The sequence below is a fragment of the Schistocerca cancellata genome, chromosome 2 (genome assembly GCF_023864275.1).
Source record: "Schistocerca cancellata isolate TAMUIC-IGC-003103 chromosome 2, iqSchCanc2.1, whole genome shotgun sequence".
In the NCBI taxonomy this organism is placed as follows: Eukaryota; Metazoa; Arthropoda; class Insecta; order Orthoptera; family Acrididae; genus Schistocerca; species Schistocerca cancellata.
In genome coordinates this window covers 806,676,321-806,697,232 of record NC_064627.1, presented here as the reverse complement: position 1 = coordinate 806,697,232, position 20,912 = coordinate 806,676,321, and the positions used below count along the sequence as shown (strand labels likewise).

Genomic DNA, 20,912 nt, shown 5'->3' with positions numbered 1-20,912 from the left:
AATTCTTCTATCTGTAACAAAATTAATCTAAACTAATCGTACAAGTTATTTCATCTCCTATTGTTTTATTTCTCTGTAAATCTTTCTTCACCTCTTAAATAATAACTGACTTCCTTTGACAAAGTTATTTGAGGATTTGTTCAATTAACCTGTCATTTATTCCGTATGAACGACCAAAGAATATCAGTCTCCTCTTTCTTACTTAGTCTGTTATATTCTTTCTTACTGAGTCTTATAATTAATACATTCTAATATATTTCAGCGTGACATCTATACTTCTAGTTGTCTGTCATTTTTAGTGGTCTCAGAGTTTTCCGTGCAATTCAGTTTATACAACTTGTAATTCAGTGTCAGGCGTTCACTGGTATACAGGCATTCTGGTTTCACCGCTGTATTGTAGTGCTTTATATTAAGGTTTATAGATAAGCGTTCTTTTGTTGCAAACCTTCTTCGTGACATTTCTAGCTCTTTCCGTCCTGTGGAACATTTCCTACGTCACAGATATCTCCAAATCATTTACTTGGATTATTTTTCCCAAATATTTTTGAATTGCCTTACTTTTTCTATTTGACCAGTATCTGTTACTCAAAACTTTGGCGATTTCTTAAAAATGTATGTGATACTTTGTTTTTCTGCAGAAATTCTTAAGCTTGTTTTTTGGCTGCCGTTTTCAGTAGACTTAGTTTTATCACAGCATTTTTAAACTGTCTGAAAGTGTAGCAAAATGATCAGCAGACGCCAGACACTGTGCTTCAACATCTTTGTTTTTTCTGTCGAGCACTACTTAATTTACTTGCTAATTCTGTTCCTTTTCCCCAGTATTGTTGGCGAAAAAACTTACGTGCCTACAATTTTTCATTTCAGATTCTTACATTTTCTCAAGAATGCAATTGAAAAGAATTGGAGATAAGCCATCGTCTTGTCTCACGAACTGAATCCATTTCGTAGGGCTTTGATTTTTAACCAATAAATTATATTTTTGAGCTTTTGTTTGTCGGAGATTCACATATTAGATTAACTAATTTAGTACTAACGGTAGTAGTAGTTTCCAGGGGACGCCATCATTAGTATTCTTGTTCCAGGCAACAAACTTTATCGCAAATTGCAGGTTGTTAGGAATTAGTTAAATGTTCGTTCGGCAATGCAGATACCTATCGCGTTTTATTCGAATTAAAATTCAAAACTGTTATTCAAGAAAGACCACATTTTTATTCTATATGTTTCTTAGTATAATGTGGACTTCGGAATATGCGTTTTGTTCTCAGTCTGATACTGAACACATGCTTTCAGCACGTTCTTTAGTCAAATTGAGAACATGGTTCCATGTTGGTTAATAAACTGACACATAGATGTGTTGCGCAGAGTGAACAGCGAGTAAATTTTCCTTGTTTTCTACCTTCCCTGGTTCCGGCTCTAGAGGAAGGATGGGCTGCCATTCCTCCACAAATATTCAATTACGTCACTGAATGTGTCCCCAGCTAAGGTCAAGCTCTCATAAAAGTGAAGTGTGGACATACTCCATATTAATATCGAGTAATAGGTTTCCGGATAATGTTGATCAAATAGTGTGTTCTAGGTGTAGAATTGTCCCTGCAGCAAAAGTAGGATCGAGGTACTGTGATCTGACGATCATTATGAAGAACTGTATTTCACACATCATCGCTAGTTGAGCGAGAGCTAAGACCTGCTAACACAAATAAATCTCGCGATATGCATGAATGGATGCTTGTTGCTTAAGACCGTGTGCGTGGAGAATCTGGAGGAGGCTTTTATCCAACATTAGATGCCCAATGGGTGAGCATGCTGCTAATGATGATGATATGATGATGATGATGAATGAGATGAAGCTATTTGGAAGGACAGCAAATAATGTGTCGTGCTTGTGTTGAATTTATCGAGGCAGAGTAAACGTACACTGAGGAGCCAAAGAAACTGATACACCTGCCTAATATCGTGTAGGGGCGCCGCGAGCAAGCAAAAAGTGCCGGAACACGACGATACATGCACTCGACTAATGTCTGAAGTATTGCTGGAGGGAACTGTCACCATGAATTCTGCAGGGCTGTCCGTAAATCCGTAAGAGTACGAGGGGGTGGAGATCTCTTCTGAACAGAACGTTGCAAGGCATCCCAGATATGCCCAATAATGTTCGTGTCTGGGGAGTTCGGTGGCCAGCGGCAGTGTTTAAACTCAGAAGAGTGTTCCTGAAGCCACTCTTTAGCAATTCTGGACGTATGGGGTGTCGCATTGTTCTTATAGAATTGGCCAAGTCCATCGGAATGCTCAATGGACATGAATAGTTGCAGGTGACCAGACAGGATGATTACGCACCTGTTACCTGTCAAGAGTGGTATCTACACTGATTATGGGTCATATATTACTCCAACTGCACACGCCTCCCACCGTCACAGAACCTCCATCAGCTTGAAAAGTCCCCAGCTGATATGCGGGGTCCATGGATTCATAAGGTTGTCTCCATACCCATACACGTCCACCCACTCAATACAATTTCAAACGAGAGTCGTCCAACCAGGCAGCTTGTTTCCTGTCATCAACAGTACAATGTCGGTGCTGACGGACCCAGGCGAGGAGTAAAGCTTTGTGTCGTGCAGTCATTAAGGGTACACGGGTGGGCCTTCGGCTCCGAAAGCCCATATCGATGATGCCTTCAGTCGTCGTTGGTCCCTTTCATGCAGGATCTTTTATTGGCAGCTGCGTTGACGGACATTTTGTTTTACCGGATTCCTGATGTTCACGGTACCTTCGTGAAATGGTCGTCCGGGAAAATCCCCGTATCACCGCTACCTCAAAGATGCTGTTCCCATCTCTCGTGCCCGACTACAACACCACGTTGAAACTCACTAATATCTAGATAACCTACCATAAAAGCAGCAGTAAACGATCTAACAACTACGCGGGGCACCTGTCTTATGTAGGCGTTCCCGACCGGAGCGCCGTATTCTGCCTGTTTAGATATGTCTGTATTTGAATCATAGAGAAGAAATATCTCTGGAGTGAGCATTGCGTCCTGTGCATGTTGTCAACATTAAACTGGAATTGTCACGTGATCTAGGGACGACGTCGATTGTTTAGCGCGAATTCGCGCCCACCATCAGGTAACGTCACATCTCGTCACATAACACCATAACATTATACAGTACCTTTCGAATGGAGGCATTCGCACAGGTCGTCAACGGAACGTCACGTCATTTCACGGTACGTCAAGGTTTCTCGGGAAGAAAATTTTAACGGTACCAGTTTGTTAACATCTTAATTTAACCTATTTCCGCCGCGCTCATTCTCCTTATAATAGTGGATTTTGTACTGTTGTATCTTCATAATCTTTATTTTATAATAGCACTTTGTTTTAGTGACAAATTCGAGATGTTCCATGACGACTGGGATACTTTTTCCACTTTCTTACACAACCAAGGTCGTATATCTGAAGGCGAAAAGTTATTTAGGTTTTATGATAACACAACGTCGCTGACGCCCACAATGTATATGTATAAGAACATAAGTAGACGAAGCAAATTCCACCATATGACATTTGAAGGAAAAAGTCAGCTTTAATGAAGGAGTAAAATACAGTTGTTTATTACGTTATTAATTACATAAGAAGAAACATAATGGATAAGTTTAAACAGGCTTCTTTAATTCGTTTGAAGCATTCTTTGATGTGTATGAATGTACATATTTTCCCTAGCAAATAATTATCGATGTTTCGAAACGTTGTCTCACTTCTCAGTAATTTACCAAACATAATTGATCAAGAACATAGGTTATATAGCAATTGATAAATTTTGTCTTTGTTAGCTCCTCAGTTCTGATACTATACTCTAACATTTTATGCATGTTAGGGATGGTGACTCAAAACCCCAATTTCGCCGTTCAGTACTGTGTTGAGCGACGTGACGAAATGTGACATGAAAGACATTGTAAATACATGCTGACGTGAAGCTTCTGTGACGTCATGCTCGTTCATTTTTCTCTTCAAAGCTAAGAGCCCAATTTGTTTCAGATATCAGGCGTAAACTACTATGGTGCCTGCAAAACGTCTATACTAAATCCACAGCACTTACGAAGGGAATCTGTCTTTACTAGTGATATGACAACATTCAAAATTTGTGGGACAAATGTCGGACAAATCTACGGCGTCCCGAGATCACGTGACCATTGTGGCAACGTATGTTGACAACACAAAATCAATTCTGCGCTTCTGAATGCTCACTCCAGAGATATTTCTACTCTATGATTTGAATGCACATGCCTATACCAGCTTCTTTGGCGGTTCAGTGTATGTATCTCGGAGGTAAAGTCATACAACGCACCTGTTGAAATATAGATAAACAAATGGCAGTGACTGCGTTTCAATAAAGGCAAAAATTTGACATACTTGTGAAATTTTGGTCCGACGTGTGCTACACGCTCCACAATAGCTCAGTAGTGTTGTAAAGGCGTCTGCACTCCGCAAAATGTTAACACGTGTGTGGCTGTTTGTGTACTTGTAATGTATAGAGCTCATGCAGTTGATTAAGAAAGGCGCGCACGCAGCGAAAATTGCCCGCTGAGACGGCGCCGACAGGAGGCGCTCGGCGCTCCTTTTATGGGCCCACTTTCACTGGGGCGCGTGCCCTTCTCTGACCCACAACAAGCAAGGCAGCGGCGCCGTCAGATCCTCAGCTCTGGTAACCATGTGCCACCGTGGCGCGGCATCTCATCTGTCGGTTGCGATGCAGCGGACGGAGGACAGTGTCGTGTTTCTCAAGGAGAGAATATATAAATTTAACTCTTAGTTAATCTTTGCTGAAAGTATTTAACTGAAATGTACCCTTGTACAGAGGTGGATGATAAACGGTACAGACAAGAAGACAACAAAAGATTCTTAAATGTAATGGTACACAGTTTAGATAGGTCGATCGTATAAATGATAAGAAATTTATGTCACAATTGGAGTAACGGAAGGGATCACTTGGGTGAAAACATTTTAAGCAATCAAGGAATTAAAAAAAAAATGTCGTGTGGCTAGGGCCTGTCGACGGGTAGACCGTTCGCCGGGTGCAGGTCGTTCAAGTTGACGCCACTTCGACGACCTGCGCGTCGATGGGAATGAAATAATGATGATTGGGACAACGCAACAACCAGTCCCTGAGCGGAGAAAATCTCCGACCCAGCCGGGAATCGAACCCCGGCCCGTAGGATTGACATTCTGTCACGCTGACCACTTTTTTTTTTTTTAAAAATCTCATTTTGTTCGTTCCGTTCGTTGTATGAGCTTGGGGCGGAAGTCGCAAGACACCCGTTTCAGTTCGTCGTTGATCCATTAACTCAGTTTTTTAATTACAGAAGGTAGCTAACCCTCTGACCGAACACGCTGAGTTACAGTGCCGGCACCAATCGGCTACCGGGGGCGGACAATCAAGGAATGATCAGTGTGGTAATGGAGCGAACGCTGTGTTATTCAATTTGTGCTCGGAGACTATCTTTCGGGAAGCACTGATGAGACAGAAAATGGCGGAAAGGTTAATGGAGTCTTCTTCAACAACATTTGCTATTCTCATAGTACACTGAGGTGGCAAAAGTCATAGAATAGCGATTAGCATGTATACAGGGTGGTCCATTGATCGTGCCAAATATCTCACGGAATAAGCGTCAAACTAAAAATCTACAAAGAACGAAACTTGTCTACCTTGAAGGGGGAAACCAGATGGCGCTATGGATGGCCCGCTAGATGGCGCTGCCATAGGTCAAACGGATATAAACTGCGTTTTTTAAAATAGGAACCCCCCATTTTTTATTACATATTCGTGTAGTAAGTAAAGAAATATGTATGTTTTAGTTGGCCCACTTTTCTCGCTTTGTGATAGATGGTGCTGTAATAGTCACAAACATATGGCTCACAATTTTCGACGAACAGTTGGTAACAGCTAGGGTTTTTAATTTAAAATACAGAACGTAGGTACGTTTGAACATTTTATTTCGGTTGTTCCAATGTGACACATGTACCTTTGTGAACTTATCATTTCTCAGAACGCATGTTGTTACAGCGTGATTACCTGTAAATATCATATTAATGCAATAAATGCTCAAAATGATGTCCGTCAACCTCAATGCATTTGGCAATACGTGTAACGACATTCCTCTCAACAGCGGGTAGTTCGCCTTCCGTAATGTTCGCACATGCATTGACAATGCGCTGACGCATGTTGTCAGGCGTTGTCGGTGGATCACGATAGCAAATATCCTTCAGCTTTCCTCACAAAAAGAAATCCGGGAACGCCAGATGCGGTGAAGGTGCGGGCCATGGTATGGTGCTTCGACGACCAATCCACCTGTCATGAAATATGCTATTCAATACCGCTTCAACCGCACGCGAGCTATGCGCCGGACATCCATCATGTTGGAAGTACATCGCCATTCTGTCATGCAGTGAAACAGCTTGTAGTAACATCGGTAGTATATTACGTAGGAAATCAGCTTACAAGCACCATTTAGATTGCCATCGATAAAATGGGAGCCAATTATCCTTCCTCCCATAATGCCGCACTATCATTAACCCGCCAAGGTCGTTGATGTTCCACTTGTTGCAGCCATCGTGCATTTTCCGTTGCCCAATAGTGCATATTATGCCGGTTTACGTTACCGCTGTTGGTGAATGACGCTTCGTCGTTAAATAGAACGCGTGTAAAAAATCTGTCATCGTCCCGTAATTTCTCTAGTACCCAGTGGCAGAACTGTACACGACGTTCAAAGTCGTCGCCATGCAATTCCTGCTGCATATAAATATGGTACGGGTGCAGTTAATGTTAATGTATCATTCTCAACACCGGCGTTTTTGAGATTCCCGATTTTCGCGCAATTTGTCTCCTGCTGATGTGCGGATTAGCCGCGACAGCAGCTAAAACACCTACTTGGGCGTCATCATTTGTTGCAGGTCGTGGTTGACGTTTCACATGTGGCTGAACACTTCCTGTTTCCTTAAATAACGTTAACTATCCGGCGAACGGTCCGGACACTTGTATGATGTCGTCCAGGATACCGAGCAGCATGCATAGCACACGCCCGTTGGGCATTTTGATCACAAAAGCCATACATCAACACGATTTCGACCTTTTCCGCAATTGGTAAAATTCCATTTTAACACGGGTCATGTATCACGAAGCAAATACCGTCCGCACTGGCGGAATGTTACGTGATACCACGTACTTCTACGTTTGTGAGTACTAAGCGCCATCTATCACAAAGCGAAAAATGTGGTCCAACTAAAACATTCATATTTCTTTACGTACTACACGAATATGTAATAAAAATGGGGGTTCCTGTTTAAAAAACGCAGTTGATATCCGTTTGACGTATGGCAGCGCCATCTAGCGGGCCAACCATAGCTCCATCTGGTTTCCCCCTTCAAGCTAGACAAGTTTCATTCTTTGTCGTTTTTTCGTTTGATGCTTATTTCGTGAGATATTTGGCCCGGTCACGATCAATGGATCACTCTGTAGACAAGGTATAAAAGGGCAGTGCATTGTCGGAGCTGTCATTTGTACTTAAGTGATTCATGTGAATGGATTCCGACGTGATTATGGCTCCACGGCGTGATTTAACAGATACTGATCGTGTACATTCTGTTTCGGAAGTTGTGTTCCGTTAGGGAATTCAATCTTCCAGTGTCACGCGTCTGTTGAAAATACCAAATTTCAGGCATTACCTCTCACCACGAACACTGCAGTGGCCGACGACCTTCTCTTAGCGACAGAGAGCAGCGGCGTTTGCGTAGAGTAGGCAGTGCCAACAGACAAGCAGCAATGCGTGAAATAACCACACAAATCTATCTGGGACGTATGACGGACATATGCGTTAGGACAGTGCTGCGAAATTTTGCGTTACTGGGCTATGGCAGCAGACAACCAACGCAGGGTCCCTTTCCTAATAGAACGACATCGCCTGCAGCATTTGTCCTGGGCCTGTGGCCATGTCGGTTGGATCCTAACGACTAGAAAACCGTGGCCTGGTAAGATGAGTTCCGATTTCAGTTGGTAAAGGCTGATAATAGGATTAAAGTGTGGTGCAGGCCCCACGAAGCCATTGACCCAAGTTGTCAACAAGGCGCTGTGCAAGCTGGTGATGACTCCATAATGGTGTGGCCTGAGTTTACGTCGAACAGTCTGGGTCCTGTAGCCCAACTGAACTGATCATTGTCTGGAAAAGGTTATGTTCGACTACTCGGAGATCATTTGCAGGGATTGATGGGCTTCGTGTTCCGAAACAAAGGTGGAATTTTTATGGATGACAGTGCGCCTTGTCACTGGGCCACAATTGTTCACAATTTGTTTGAATAATATTCTGGGCAGTTGGAAGGAATGATTTGGCCACCCAGATAACCCGACGTGAACCCCGTCTAACACTTATCAGGCATAATCGAGATGGTATTCGTGCACAAAATCCTGCACCGGTAACACTTTTGCCATTATGCACGGCTATAGAGGCAGCATGGCTCAACATTTTGTCAGGGGACTTCCAACGACATGTTGAGTCCATGCCACGTCGAATTGGTGCACCACGTCAGGCAAAAGGAGGCCTGTCATGATATTATCGCCTCAGTGTACAGTATTGATTGCAGTTAATTTAGATGATCTACAATAGCTCGTAAACGCAATAGGAGACTTCAGAAGTAATCCAGATCTGAACATCAACGCCAAAAAGAGAAAAACGTTTTAGTGTTGTTCAAATGGTTCAAATGGCTCTGAGCACTATTGGACTTTACATCTGAGGTCATCAGTCCCCTAGAACTTAGAACGGATTAATCCTAACTAACCTAAGGACATCACATCCATGCCCGAGGCAGGATTCGAACCTGCGACCGTAGCAGTCGCGCGGTTCCGGACTGAAGCGCCTAGAACCGCTCGGCCGCCGCGGCCGGCTCTAGTGTTCACACGGCACGCCGACTCCTGAACAGTTGCTAATCTACGAGCTATTGGCTTCGTATAACAAAGAATAGACGAGATTAAGTACATTGGAAAGTGTCTCTGTGGAAACTGAAGATCACACATGGAGATACGATGTGCATCTGGTTTCATAAACTCACGTACAGAGTGTTTCACAATTCATGTTACACACTTGTAGAGGGGACTTAGTAGATCAAGTTTTACATGGGAACCCATGGTTGTAAATCCAACCAAATACCTAGGAACAACTTAAATTGGAGAAAACACACAGAAAATGTCGTGGGGACGGCGAACCAAAGACTGCGTTTTACTGGCAGAACACTTAGAAGATGGAACAGATGCGCTACAGACACTGCCTACGCTACGCTTGTGCGTTATCTTTTGTTGTGCTGCTGCTCGATGTGGGATCCTTACCAGATAGGATTAACGGAATGTACCGAGAAAGTTCAAAGAAGGGCAGCATGTTTCGTGTTATCGAGAAATAGGGGAGCGAGTGTCACGGACATGATACTGAATATGGGGTGGACATCACTGAAACAAAGGCGTTTCTTGTAGAGGCGGGATCTTCTCACAAACTTCAACCACTCACTTTCTCCTCCGAGTGTGAAAATATTTTGTTGACGCCGACCTTCACAGGGAGAAACGATCATCATAATAACATATGGGAAATCAGAGCTCACACGGAAGGATGTAGGTGTTCGTTTCTCCACACGCTGTTAGAGAGTGGACTAACAGAATTATTGTGATAGTGGGTCGATGAAACCTCTGCCACCTGCTTAAATGTGATTTGCAAAGTAGCCATGTAGATGTAGAAGATGTCTTCCAAGTACGCTACAGAGCGTCAAGTTATAGGCGTCGGTGCCTGTAAATATACGTGTATGCAATGAGATTCCTTGATGATGTGACAAACTTTCGAGGAGGACGTACAAGGATAAATGTATCAATTTGAGGTAGGGATCTCTGTACCGGAAACGAACGAGCAGAATGTTGTAAGCACAAACCCTTTTCATACCTCTGACAGTGGAATACATGCACTGGTAATGTTGTTGCTAAGAATGTGGGGTATGAAAGCTTCAGATGCGGTAGAAAGGACCAAGACAAGAGAAATGCCTAGTAAACTTGGGCTCTAAAATGCATACCTGAGGAGCTACGAACACTTGTTAGCCATGTTATCTAGTGTGAAGCTTATCTCCTCTATTCAATAAGTGCTCGTAGTTCTTAAGGTATGAATTTTAGAGACCACGTTTAGTAAACACTTTTTCTTGTTTTGGACAGTACTACCACCTCTGAAAGTTGCATAAACAAGATTCTTAGCAACAGCAGTATCGGTATACGGGTTCCACTGTTGCTTGTAACTTTCGGCCAGAGACCCTTACCTCATATTGAAGCATATATATATATATATAGGCACTGGCGCCTATAACTTTGACGCTCTGTATCGTCGTCGGATACGTTTCTGGACATGTGTTCCTATGTAAAGTTTGTTCTACTAAGTCACTTCTACAACCTCTGGAAATGTGTAATTTGGATTGTGAAAGCCCCTGTATATTGTATCAAACCGGAGAAAACAGAACGGCGGATGCAACGTATTTACCACGGCTATTTACAATCTTGATCCTGCCTTGTCTCCATTGGTCTATGCTACACAGACCCGCAAGGTTATCTGGTGTTACTGCTGTTAACATATGACATGAGCTCATACTTGCTTCGATTTATTTTACCATATGTGATGCCCTAATCGTGCCACCTAAAACCCACTTACCAACAGTGCGGCTGGTCCCGGTGGAGGTTCGAATCCTCCCTCAGGCATGGGTGTGTGTGTTTGTCCTTAGGATAATTTAGGTTAAGTTGTGTGTAAGATTAGGGACTGATGACCATAGCAGTTAAGTCCCATAAGATTTCAGACACACACTTACCAACACTATACTGGTCAATCTGAAGATGCATTACGTTAGGCGAAACACGCATCATGAATAAATAAAGCAATAAAAGCAATTCGGCAACCAGTAAACCACAATGTCTTAGTTATTCCGCCGTATCTTCATCGATGTGCAACTTGTCCAAGTAAAGCCGGCCGGAGTGGCCGTGCGGTTCTGGGCGCTTCAGTCTGGAACCGAGTGACCGCTACGGTCGCAGGTTCGAATCCTGCCTCGGGCATGGATGTGTGTGATGTCCTTAGGTTAGTTAGGTTTAATTAGTTCTAAGTTCTAGGCGACTGATGACCTCAGAAGTTAAGTCGCATAGTGCTCAGAGCCATTTGAACCATTTGTCCAAGTAACGGCAAATAGAAAGGCTTGCACAAGGCGGCAGAACAACCTAAGGAGGGATTGCCCAGCCAGTAATGCCATACGGTGATTTTATTTCATAGTGAATGTGCACATATTTTACCTGAAGGCGCTGCATTCCTTATGTATCTTGTTTTATAAGTTTTACATCTTTGTTCCTATGCACAAGATATGAATCAGTAGGTCACTTGTTTATTTTTCACATCAAAACCCATCTGTACATCTTTCATATACATTGCACAGATGCATCCAGAAACATAATAATGAATTCTGTGCACCAAAACACTCTCTGTGAGGAACTCACTGTAAGGAAAATCCGTAATATAATCGGTAAAATACCTGTCCACCCTGTATAGGACAGTGTTACCAGAACACCACAAAAAAGAGCAGTAATCTGAGCAAGTGTTGACAGAGCTTTGACAGTACAATGAGAGTCTTGTATCTGTTCGTGACAGAGATGGAAAAAGCACCCTGATTGTCCCAATTGGCTGCCAGTGCCAATGTTTTATGCTTGAAATTGGATGCAGAGAGCGGCAGCACTGCAACGAGAAGCTAGTGTGGCTGTCAATAAAAGCGTTCTTCGTGTGTTTAGAGGTGCCATGTGAAGAGGTGTGACTGTTTGTGTGAGCTTCTTCGCCGGCCGGAGTGGCCGAGCGGTTAAAGGCGCTACAGTCTGGAACCGCACGACCGCTATGGTCGCAGGTTCGAATCCTGCCTCGGGCATGGATGTGTGTGATGTCCTTAGGTTAGTTAGGTTTAAGTAGTTCTAAGTTCTAGTGGACTTATGACCACAGCAGTTGAGTCCCATAGTGCTCAGAGCCATTTGAACCATTTTTTTTTAGCTTCTTCTAACAGCGTTGTCTCTGTACTGTTACCAGTAGATGTGACAGCACTGCATCAGCACATTGTAGTCCTTTGTGAAGGCTAATAACTGTAGTGAATGCTCTCGTAGTGGTGACCAGCATGGCGGCAACTCAATGCTGAAAGTGTTTAGCTACCAGTAACAAGACTGTGTATTTTGTAATGATACCTATAAATCTGACAGAATTGTGCCAACTCACCGGTGACCGTGCTAGTTTTCCAGTAACAGAGTTGCCTTATTTTTCTTGCAGTGGTACCCTGAGATCCGGCAACACTGCGATAATACACCGGTGATCCTGTGTGGCTGCCAGAGTGACCTCCGCACAGACCCTACCACCGTCTCCAGCCTCGCCAAGCAGAGGCGCACACCTGTCTCCTCTGAACAGGTGAGGACCACAAGTTGTCGCCCTCTGGCGATAATGTAGTGGACAGTGCAGATTTGGTTTTATATTAGAGCTGATGCTGACAAACGTACTTATTGATTCCTATTTGTACTTTACCACTGTTGCCTGTAACGATCAATATGTTGCATGTCAGGCATGACTGGTTAAATGCTGTACAGTTATCTAATTGCCTGAAGCAATGTTTGTAATTCTGGTTATTATGACATACCCTTTTTTTGTCATATATGGATCAAAGGAGGAAACAGTTTCGCATCCCCATCGTTCTTCAAGCCAGTAGTATCTTAACATGCCACATGTGGTCCCCACCAAAAAGTGCCAGGAAATACATGACAAAACAGGGTCTCCTCAGATGCCTACTTAGAAGAATTTTTCCCAGGCAAGCATATGTTATACTGCAGATTGCTTGAAGAAATTCCTTAACTTACTACTTTGGCTGAAGCCCAGTTAGGATGTAGGCTTAATCTATGTAATTTTTTTAAATTGTGCCTGTCTAAGCTACTGGCCACATATTCTAGGGGAGGAAAACAAACCTGATTTACAATAGTGTTATGTCCTTCAATTCATGAAGAGGGACACTAGGTTGGCTCCTGCAATGTGCCTATGACTAATTCCCTGTCTCATACTTCTCAGAATACACCACACAGTCAAAAGTACGTGCATGTGGTATCTCCACCCTTCGTCGTTGTGACAGCTTGAACTCTGCTCAAGACACCTTCTATGAAGTGTTAGATAGAATGTCTCCGGAGGAATGGTAGACCATTGTTCCAGAGAAGGTAGTGATTTTGGTTGTTGAATTTTCTTTACCAAAGTCGACTTTCGAACTTATCCTGAAGGCCTTCTGTTGGGATCGCATATGAACTTTGGCCATGCCAGTCATTTGCAAGGCATTATTGACAACAAACCATTGTCTTACTGTAGAAGATGCTTCATGATAGGTTGAATAGTCATACTTGTAATCTAACCCTACCGCATGTCACTATTAAAATTCTCTGATTGCACAAATTTTGAAAGCTTCGAGAGGCATAAGATATACAAAAGAATAACTTTTTACTTATCTCCATTATCTCATTGTTGTTGTTGATGGCTGAAAGTCTTGTCTAAGGGTGCATTCTTGCAGCTGAAATTTCGATTTTGTACGTTCTTGATGACTAAATAACTGATGAAGATTTGCCTGTATTTTTCTTGAATTATACTCTTTGTCACATCTTTCTACATCACACTGTTTTTACATTTTCTACATTCAAAATAACCAATAATAACATTGTTTGTGACAAACTTAGAAAACATCTACTTCCATTAGAGGCACGTCCACCACTCCTTACATTCTGCAATACTCACATTCTTCCAAAGAGTTTACAAAGCAAAAGAGTTTACAAACTTTCTTTACCAAAGAAGAATCTTCGCTAAAATACATCATTATTTTGTGAATCAAACTAGAAATAAATTTAATAACTACCATTAGATTGTGCAATTAATAATATGAATTTTATGTATGTCACAGATTTTGTAATTTTAATTAACTTTAAAAGAAGAGTAATTTTAACTGTTAGTACATATCGATTGTAACACATTAATTTCTTTTTATACATATTCACCTGAAATATAATACATCATATACAAAATCATATGAATTCCTTTAATGAAACAGCTGAGATAATTTTAATGTATGCAAGAATCGATTGTATACATGGTATCGCTTATCGCTATAAAAAAAGTTAATGTTAGAGGAGGGTGATTCATTATATGCTCATACAAGCAATCAATGTCTCTGAACTGTTTCTCTGCTGTACATATTACATAATGCTGTAAAATGAGTTCATGTCCTTCCACATGTAGCATTTTCGTAACCATGATTGGGGGACTACACCACAACCACAAAAAACACCCCCATCCAGAACGCCACGAATTGTGTACTTATCTGTTGGCACCACACATGGTGGCAGGTAACGTTCCCCATACTAAAATGTAGACTTTCACGGACGGAAATATCATGTCCATTATAATTATCCGGGCTGTTATGCCGTTGTCGGTTGATGAATTCTGTGTCGATTCCCAACGTTTCGTCTCCGACTGCGGGAGACATCTTCAAGGGGGTCCGTAGCTCAATGGAAGGTCTAACACACCCACTGGCTCGCTACTGACTGCCGCTAAATTCCGTGTCCGCACGCTCCCACGCCGCGGCGTGACGTCACGTGTTTTGAAAACGTCAGTGCAATTGGCCGCTGTCCGTCGCCGTCGATCGCCGTTGCCATCACCCAGTAGTGGGCGGGTGGTACACATCTTCTTTAACACCGGCATCCATATGCCGTTTAATTTCACACCCTCCTCCTTACGGTTGAAATTATTTGGGAGTTTAGCGATTTCGATTGCCTCCCTGTAGAGCCTTTCGTAATATCCGCTTGTGGCCGCTAGTACTTGCGTCTCCTCGAAACGAATATTGTGGTTCCCTGGCTGGAAAGCATGCTCCGCAACAGCTGATCGTTCCGTTTCTCCTCTTCTGCAATTTCCCTTATGCTCTTCCAAACGTTTAGAAACAGTTCTTTTAGTGGTACCCACATAAACATCACCACGGCTGCATGGGATCCTATACACTCCAGCTTTTTCCAGTGGTTTGCGAGCGTCCTTGGCAGGCTTAAGGTATTCCTGTATCTTCCTGGTGGGTTTGTAAATTACGGTAATATTCCGCTTCGTCAAGATCCTCCCTATTCTTTCCGTTACATTTTTAACAAACGGCAGGAAAACCTTAGATTTTGCAGTAGCCTGTACGTCAGTATGATTTCTGCGTGAGTGCCTCAAAGCACGTTTTATTTCCTCGGACGAATATCCGTTCTTCATTAGTGCATTGTGGAGATGTTCCATCTCAGCGTCGAGCAACTCAGGTTCACAAATATTTCTAGCTCTGTCCGCTAACGTCTTGATTTGTGAACCTGAGTTGCTCGACGCTGAGATGGAACATCTCCACAATGCACTAATGAAGAACGGATATTCGTCCGCCGAAATAAAACGTGCGTTGAGGCACCCACGCAGAAATCATACTGACGTACAGGCTACTGCAAAATCTAAGGTTTTCCTGCCGTTTGTTAAAAATGTAACGGAAAGAATAGGGAGGATCTTGACGAAGCGGAATATTACCGTAATTTACAAACCCACCAGGAAGATACAGGAATACCTTAAGCCTGCCAAGGACGCTCGCAAACCACTGGAAAAAGCTGGAGTGTATAGGATCCCATGCAGCCGTGGTGATGTTTATGTGGGTACCACTAAAAGAACTGTTTCTAAACGTTTGGAAGAGCACAAGGCAAATTGTAGAAGAGGAGAAACGGAACGATCAGCTGTTGCGGAGCATGCTTTCCAGCCAGGGAACCACAATATTCGTTTCGAGGAGACGCAAGTACTAGCGGCCACAAGCGGATATTACGAAAGGCTCTACAGGGAGGCAATCGAAATCGCTAAACTCCCAAATAATTTCAACCGTAAGGAGGAGGGTGTGAAATTAAACGGCATATGGATGCCGGTGTTAAAGAAGATGTGTACCACCCGCCTACTACTGGGTGATGGCAACGGCGATCGACGGCGACGGACAGCGGCCAATTGCACTGACGTTTTCAAAACACGTGACGTCACGCCGCGGCGTGGGAGCGCGCGGACACGGAATTTAGCGGCAGTCAGTAGCGAGCCAGTGGGTGTGTTAGACCTTCCATTGAGCTACGGACCCCCTTGAAGATGTCTCCCGCAGTCGGAGACGAAACGTTCGGAATCGACACAGAATTCATCAACCGACCACGGCATAACAGCCCGGATAATTATAATGGACATGACGTTCCCCATGCATTCACAAAGCCCAAACGTTTCCATCAGATTGCCGCAGGGCTTGATTTAGCATGATTTAGCACTCGAAATCACTCTCCAGTGACGTCACTCTTTACACCCATTCAGGCATCACTAAGTATTGACTACAGAAATTCGTAGTTATGCGCCATTCTTTTTAACTCTCTATGTACAATCACTGTGCTAACTGGATTGCTCGTAGAACTCTGGAACTCAAGACTTATTCAGTCTGCTGTTTTCATCCAATTTTCTACAGTTATCCTCTGCCCATCAGTGTATCAGGTCTAGATGGTCTTCATTCAGTGTTGATTGTTGCTTCATGTTTGCTCTTAACAGTTACATCAGCAATAGTCGATATGGGCAAGTTCAGAAGGATTGAAATGTCTCTGATGGATTTATCAGTTACGTGACATCCACCGCCATGTCCAAATTCCGAGTTACTGAGCTACTCCTAACCGGCGCATTGTACTGTTACTGCTTCCCTACTAACAACACAATACTTCCCACCACTTTTTATATTGGCATGTCCACCTCTTGTGGCATCTAGTGATCAGTTCCACATTACAGAGGGTATCTGCACATTTGCACATTTTTCGGCTGCAGATTGTCTGCACTTTCTGCAGGCTATGTTTCCTTGTATGTACATTTGTAATAAGTAGGACAATATTGCGTGTTGAAAATGGTAGTGCTAACAGTGGCTCATAGTTGTAGCTCGTAGTAGTAGCTCGTAGTTACTGACTGTGTGAATGGTGTGTTCTGAGATAATGTTCACACAGCCACATAATATAGTTTTGAGATATTGCTGTAAAAGCCATTTTTCTAGAGTGATGAGCTAGTGGGATCCGAGCACTAATAGTTGTTGAACACACACAACACAGCCAGCTGTTTCATAAATAATGGCTGCATCTCCAGCCAACAAGCAAGCACCTCTTCTGTAATGTCTAGTAGTCTCTCATACATTGAAGGCTTTGTATGACTGCACTCTTCCCAATCCAGCAATTCAGGAGCTGGCCACTGTGGCCGAGCTGTTCTAGGCGCTGCAGTCCAGAACCGAGCTGCTGCTGTGGTCGCAGATTCGAATCCTGTCTCGGGGATGGATGTGTGTGATGTCCTTCGGACAGTTAGATTTACTTAGTTCTAAGTCTAGGGTACTGATGCCCTCAGATATTAAGTCCCATAGTGCTTAAAGCCATTTGAACCAACCAGCAATTCGGGAAATCATGTTCTCTGATATCAGCATCAAAATGTGATACAGCCTTGCCATGCTCCAACCATAATCAATGTGTGACTGCTAGTGAGATATTCTCTAACATTTTGGTTATTACTTCACAGAGGGTGTTACATTAATTTCCTCCACTGAGTGGCAGGCAGAAGATACAGCCAAGTCACATGGTTGTGAATAATACCAAGTCACATATTTATGGTAAATCTCTATAGTTGGTGGAACACATGAGTTGCCTAAGGATTTTCCAAATCACAGGAATGGCTCTAAGGTCTGTTGAATATTTCTTCCCTTGTGAATTTAGCCTCATCAGTAAACCAAACAAATCTTTGGAAGTATTGGGCTAATACGTAGGTGGATGCAAGCCCATCTTTTACAGGACTTTTCACACATTGAAGCTCCAGATATTTAGTCCATTGGCCACAGATCTTGTGCTGATGCTGGGCTTGTCCTCACTTCACTGTAACACAGCTTCCTCAAAATGGTTCACACACTACATGATCGACATGATTTGATAACCTGTTCCCTGGAAACTGTTCTGCATACAGGCTCCTTGCTCTTCAACAGTTGCATCGAGCCTCCCCATCAATGAGATGCATGACAGCTAATTTGGTTTGAGTATAATGAGCCTTCATGAAGGTTTAGACATCAACAGAAAATTCTATGCAAGCATATCATAATCAATAACAATGTAATTGTTTGTCCAGGAATATGGACACTGCTAACAGTAAAGGGAACTTACCCATCTAGCAGTAAGATGTAACAGTGCTGCAAACTAGATTTCATTGTTCCCATGTCTTTTTGAACACGAAGCAGTCAAAACGACTGTGAACGTTGGCTTATGGAAGTCCAGCATCAAACCTTCAATGGCCTTTAGAGGGAAAATGGTGCATTGTGATATTTGTGTCATATAGGAAAAGTGTTTCTGTTTATATCCTTTTCTCCTCTGGTAATTACAAATTTGTATATGTAGTATTTTTACACACTATATCTGTGTGTGTGTGTGTGTGTGTGTGTGTGTGTGTGTGTGTGTGTGTGTGTGTGTGTGTGCATGAGTGCATCTATGAGAGAGAGAGAGAGAGAGAGAGAGAGAGAGAGAGAGAGAAATTAAATGAGTATATGCGTTTGTAACCACCTGATGATAAGTCAGCTATTTTCTCCAACAGGCAGTGTCAGTTAGCCGGACAATCGGTGCGACGACCTATGTGGAGACATCTGCAAAAGGCGCGATCAAGGCAGTGCGAGATGCCTTTGAAGTTGCAGCACTGGCAGCCCTAGGCAAGCTGAACAAGAACCATGCACTGATGCTCCAGCAGCGTGCCAAGGGGCACCCCTGCAAGAGCAAGCTGGACCTCCGTGCTGAGCTCAAGGGCCGTGCCAAGAGCTGCTGCCTCATGTGATGGTTCGCCAGAGGCGAGCCCACCCGCCCGTCCACCTCATGCTCGCCACCCGAGGGAGACCTGCACAACACAAACTTCTGAACGATCATCTCTGTTTGCAGGTCCAGTGTTCGGCCAAAGAAATGAAACTAACGTAACCACCCCTCTGGGAGAAGCACACTGAGACCTGCTTCTCAAAGGTGCAATCTGTAGGAGATGAACCTCTGAACAATAGTCTTTGTTGATAGCATGTGTATTTGGCCAAAGACATGAAACTGATATAACACACTGGAGCGTGACACACTAGATACCTCTTCTTCAATGGACCCTGATCTCATTTCCAGTCAGGTCTGCAGTCAGCCTGCCAAAAAGGAAATGAGAACTATAAAGCTGTAAGAACTTGAACTGTATCCTATGTAGCATTGTTGTTACTTCAAGGAGGATTGCCCACTTGTACTTAGACTCCTGGGGTCTATCTGCCACTGTGCTGTAAACAATATATGTCAATATTATGTTTCTCCAGAGATGACCCATTCCTCCAATCTCTAGCCTCTCTCAATCAAGATTGTTTCACCAACATAGGCATCTCTAGCTTTCTGGAGCAAACTATCGACTTAGGGGTGTCTGGAATCATAAAAACCACGATTACATGACCATTCATCAATGCCTGGCTGCGTATGCAAAGTAAAGATCCAGTTATATTGCTACTCATCTGGCAATGAAAACCATTCAGGACACCACGTTTTGGCGTCCTATTATTCATCATGTGTCTGTTGTTTCACAAAAATATGGCACTTTGTATCCACAAAACATCATTTAAATTAAAATATTTACATTTCTTTGTTATCTTCTCTCAGTAGAAAATCTGCGTAAATATTTTTTGTATATTATTTCAATTCTAAGGAAAATATCTGCGATAATAATTAAGTACTTGCAACAGAACAATGTACAATTTATCTATAAATGGAATGTAACATTTTAGGAACTGATCTGCTTCAGATCTTGACACAATAGCAACCACACTGCTAGTCTGAGCAGCGAGTTCATTAATTTTGAGCCCACACCATCATTGGTCTCTACTGACACTGTCGAAGAAATGTCGTAATTTTGATATTATCATATTTTGACGCCAGTTAATTCTGTTTTGCAGAGACAGGTAGCAAAAAGGGAAGGTGAACCATAGTTATTAAATTTATAAGTGGCTACATTTCTTCCATAATGCTCCTCTCATTATTATGATGATTCATTAATTTGTTTGTACTGTCATAACTTCAAAAATATCAGAGACAAGGATGGAGATAGCTCTGTACACATGAGTTAGTATTCTGCAGTGTGATGACAGGTCTTTTCACTACAGTCAACAACATTCTAGTGTTTAATATCTTGTGGACTTGAAGACATTATGGATTTTGCTACAATACTCATGCAGATTTTTCGTAGTTACTTCGTAGAATTGCCAGAGAATTGATTAAATTAGCTGTAGATGGTGTATGGCTGTGAGGCAGACTCTGAACATGTTATCTTTGTCTGATAAGTACGATTTTAATGATTATAAAATGTAATAACAGATAAATGCTGTCAAGGTTCTTATTGTTATTATCAGTACTGGAAATTTTTAAGCAGAACCTTCATTGTGGAGTATGTTACCAATACAGCACCTTTGTGAAATACCTCTATTAATGCAACTGATTTCAGAATATGTTCATTCAATTGTCGGTATTATATGGGCTAACCTTTTGACCTTTCCCCAAACACAAAACACCTTATTTATAGTCTGTGCCTGGCCAGAGGTAATGGCATGTATATGATGAAATGGAATAAACACATTGAAAAACCACGTCCATTAATACAGAATTTAAGTTACTGCAGAGGCTGTGTACTGATAAGCAGCTGCAACTACTACAACCACAGCATGAAGAAAAAAATGCTAAAATTGCATCTGTAATGGTATACAGTTCTTAACACATTCACTTTATTGGCAGTACTGAATT

At 42.6% G+C, this 20,912-nt stretch overlaps 1 protein-coding gene across 1 annotated transcript in view; it reads left to right on the top strand.

Moving 5' to 3' along the window:
- The window catches only part of LOC126162667 (rho-related GTP-binding protein RhoE-like), a 280,013-nt gene extending 259,977 nt beyond the window's left edge, over positions 1 to 20,036 (top strand). The window contains exons 4-5 of the mRNA XM_049919316.1: positions 12,340 to 12,474; positions 18,709 to 20,036. Of these exons, the coding sequence (XP_049775273.1) occupies positions 12,340 to 12,474; positions 18,709 to 18,942 (369 nt within the window). The 3' untranslated portion in view covers positions 18,943 to 20,036. The remainder of the gene's footprint in view (positions 1 to 12,339; positions 12,475 to 18,708) is intronic.
- Positions 20,037 to 20,912: the final 876 nt, after the last annotated feature.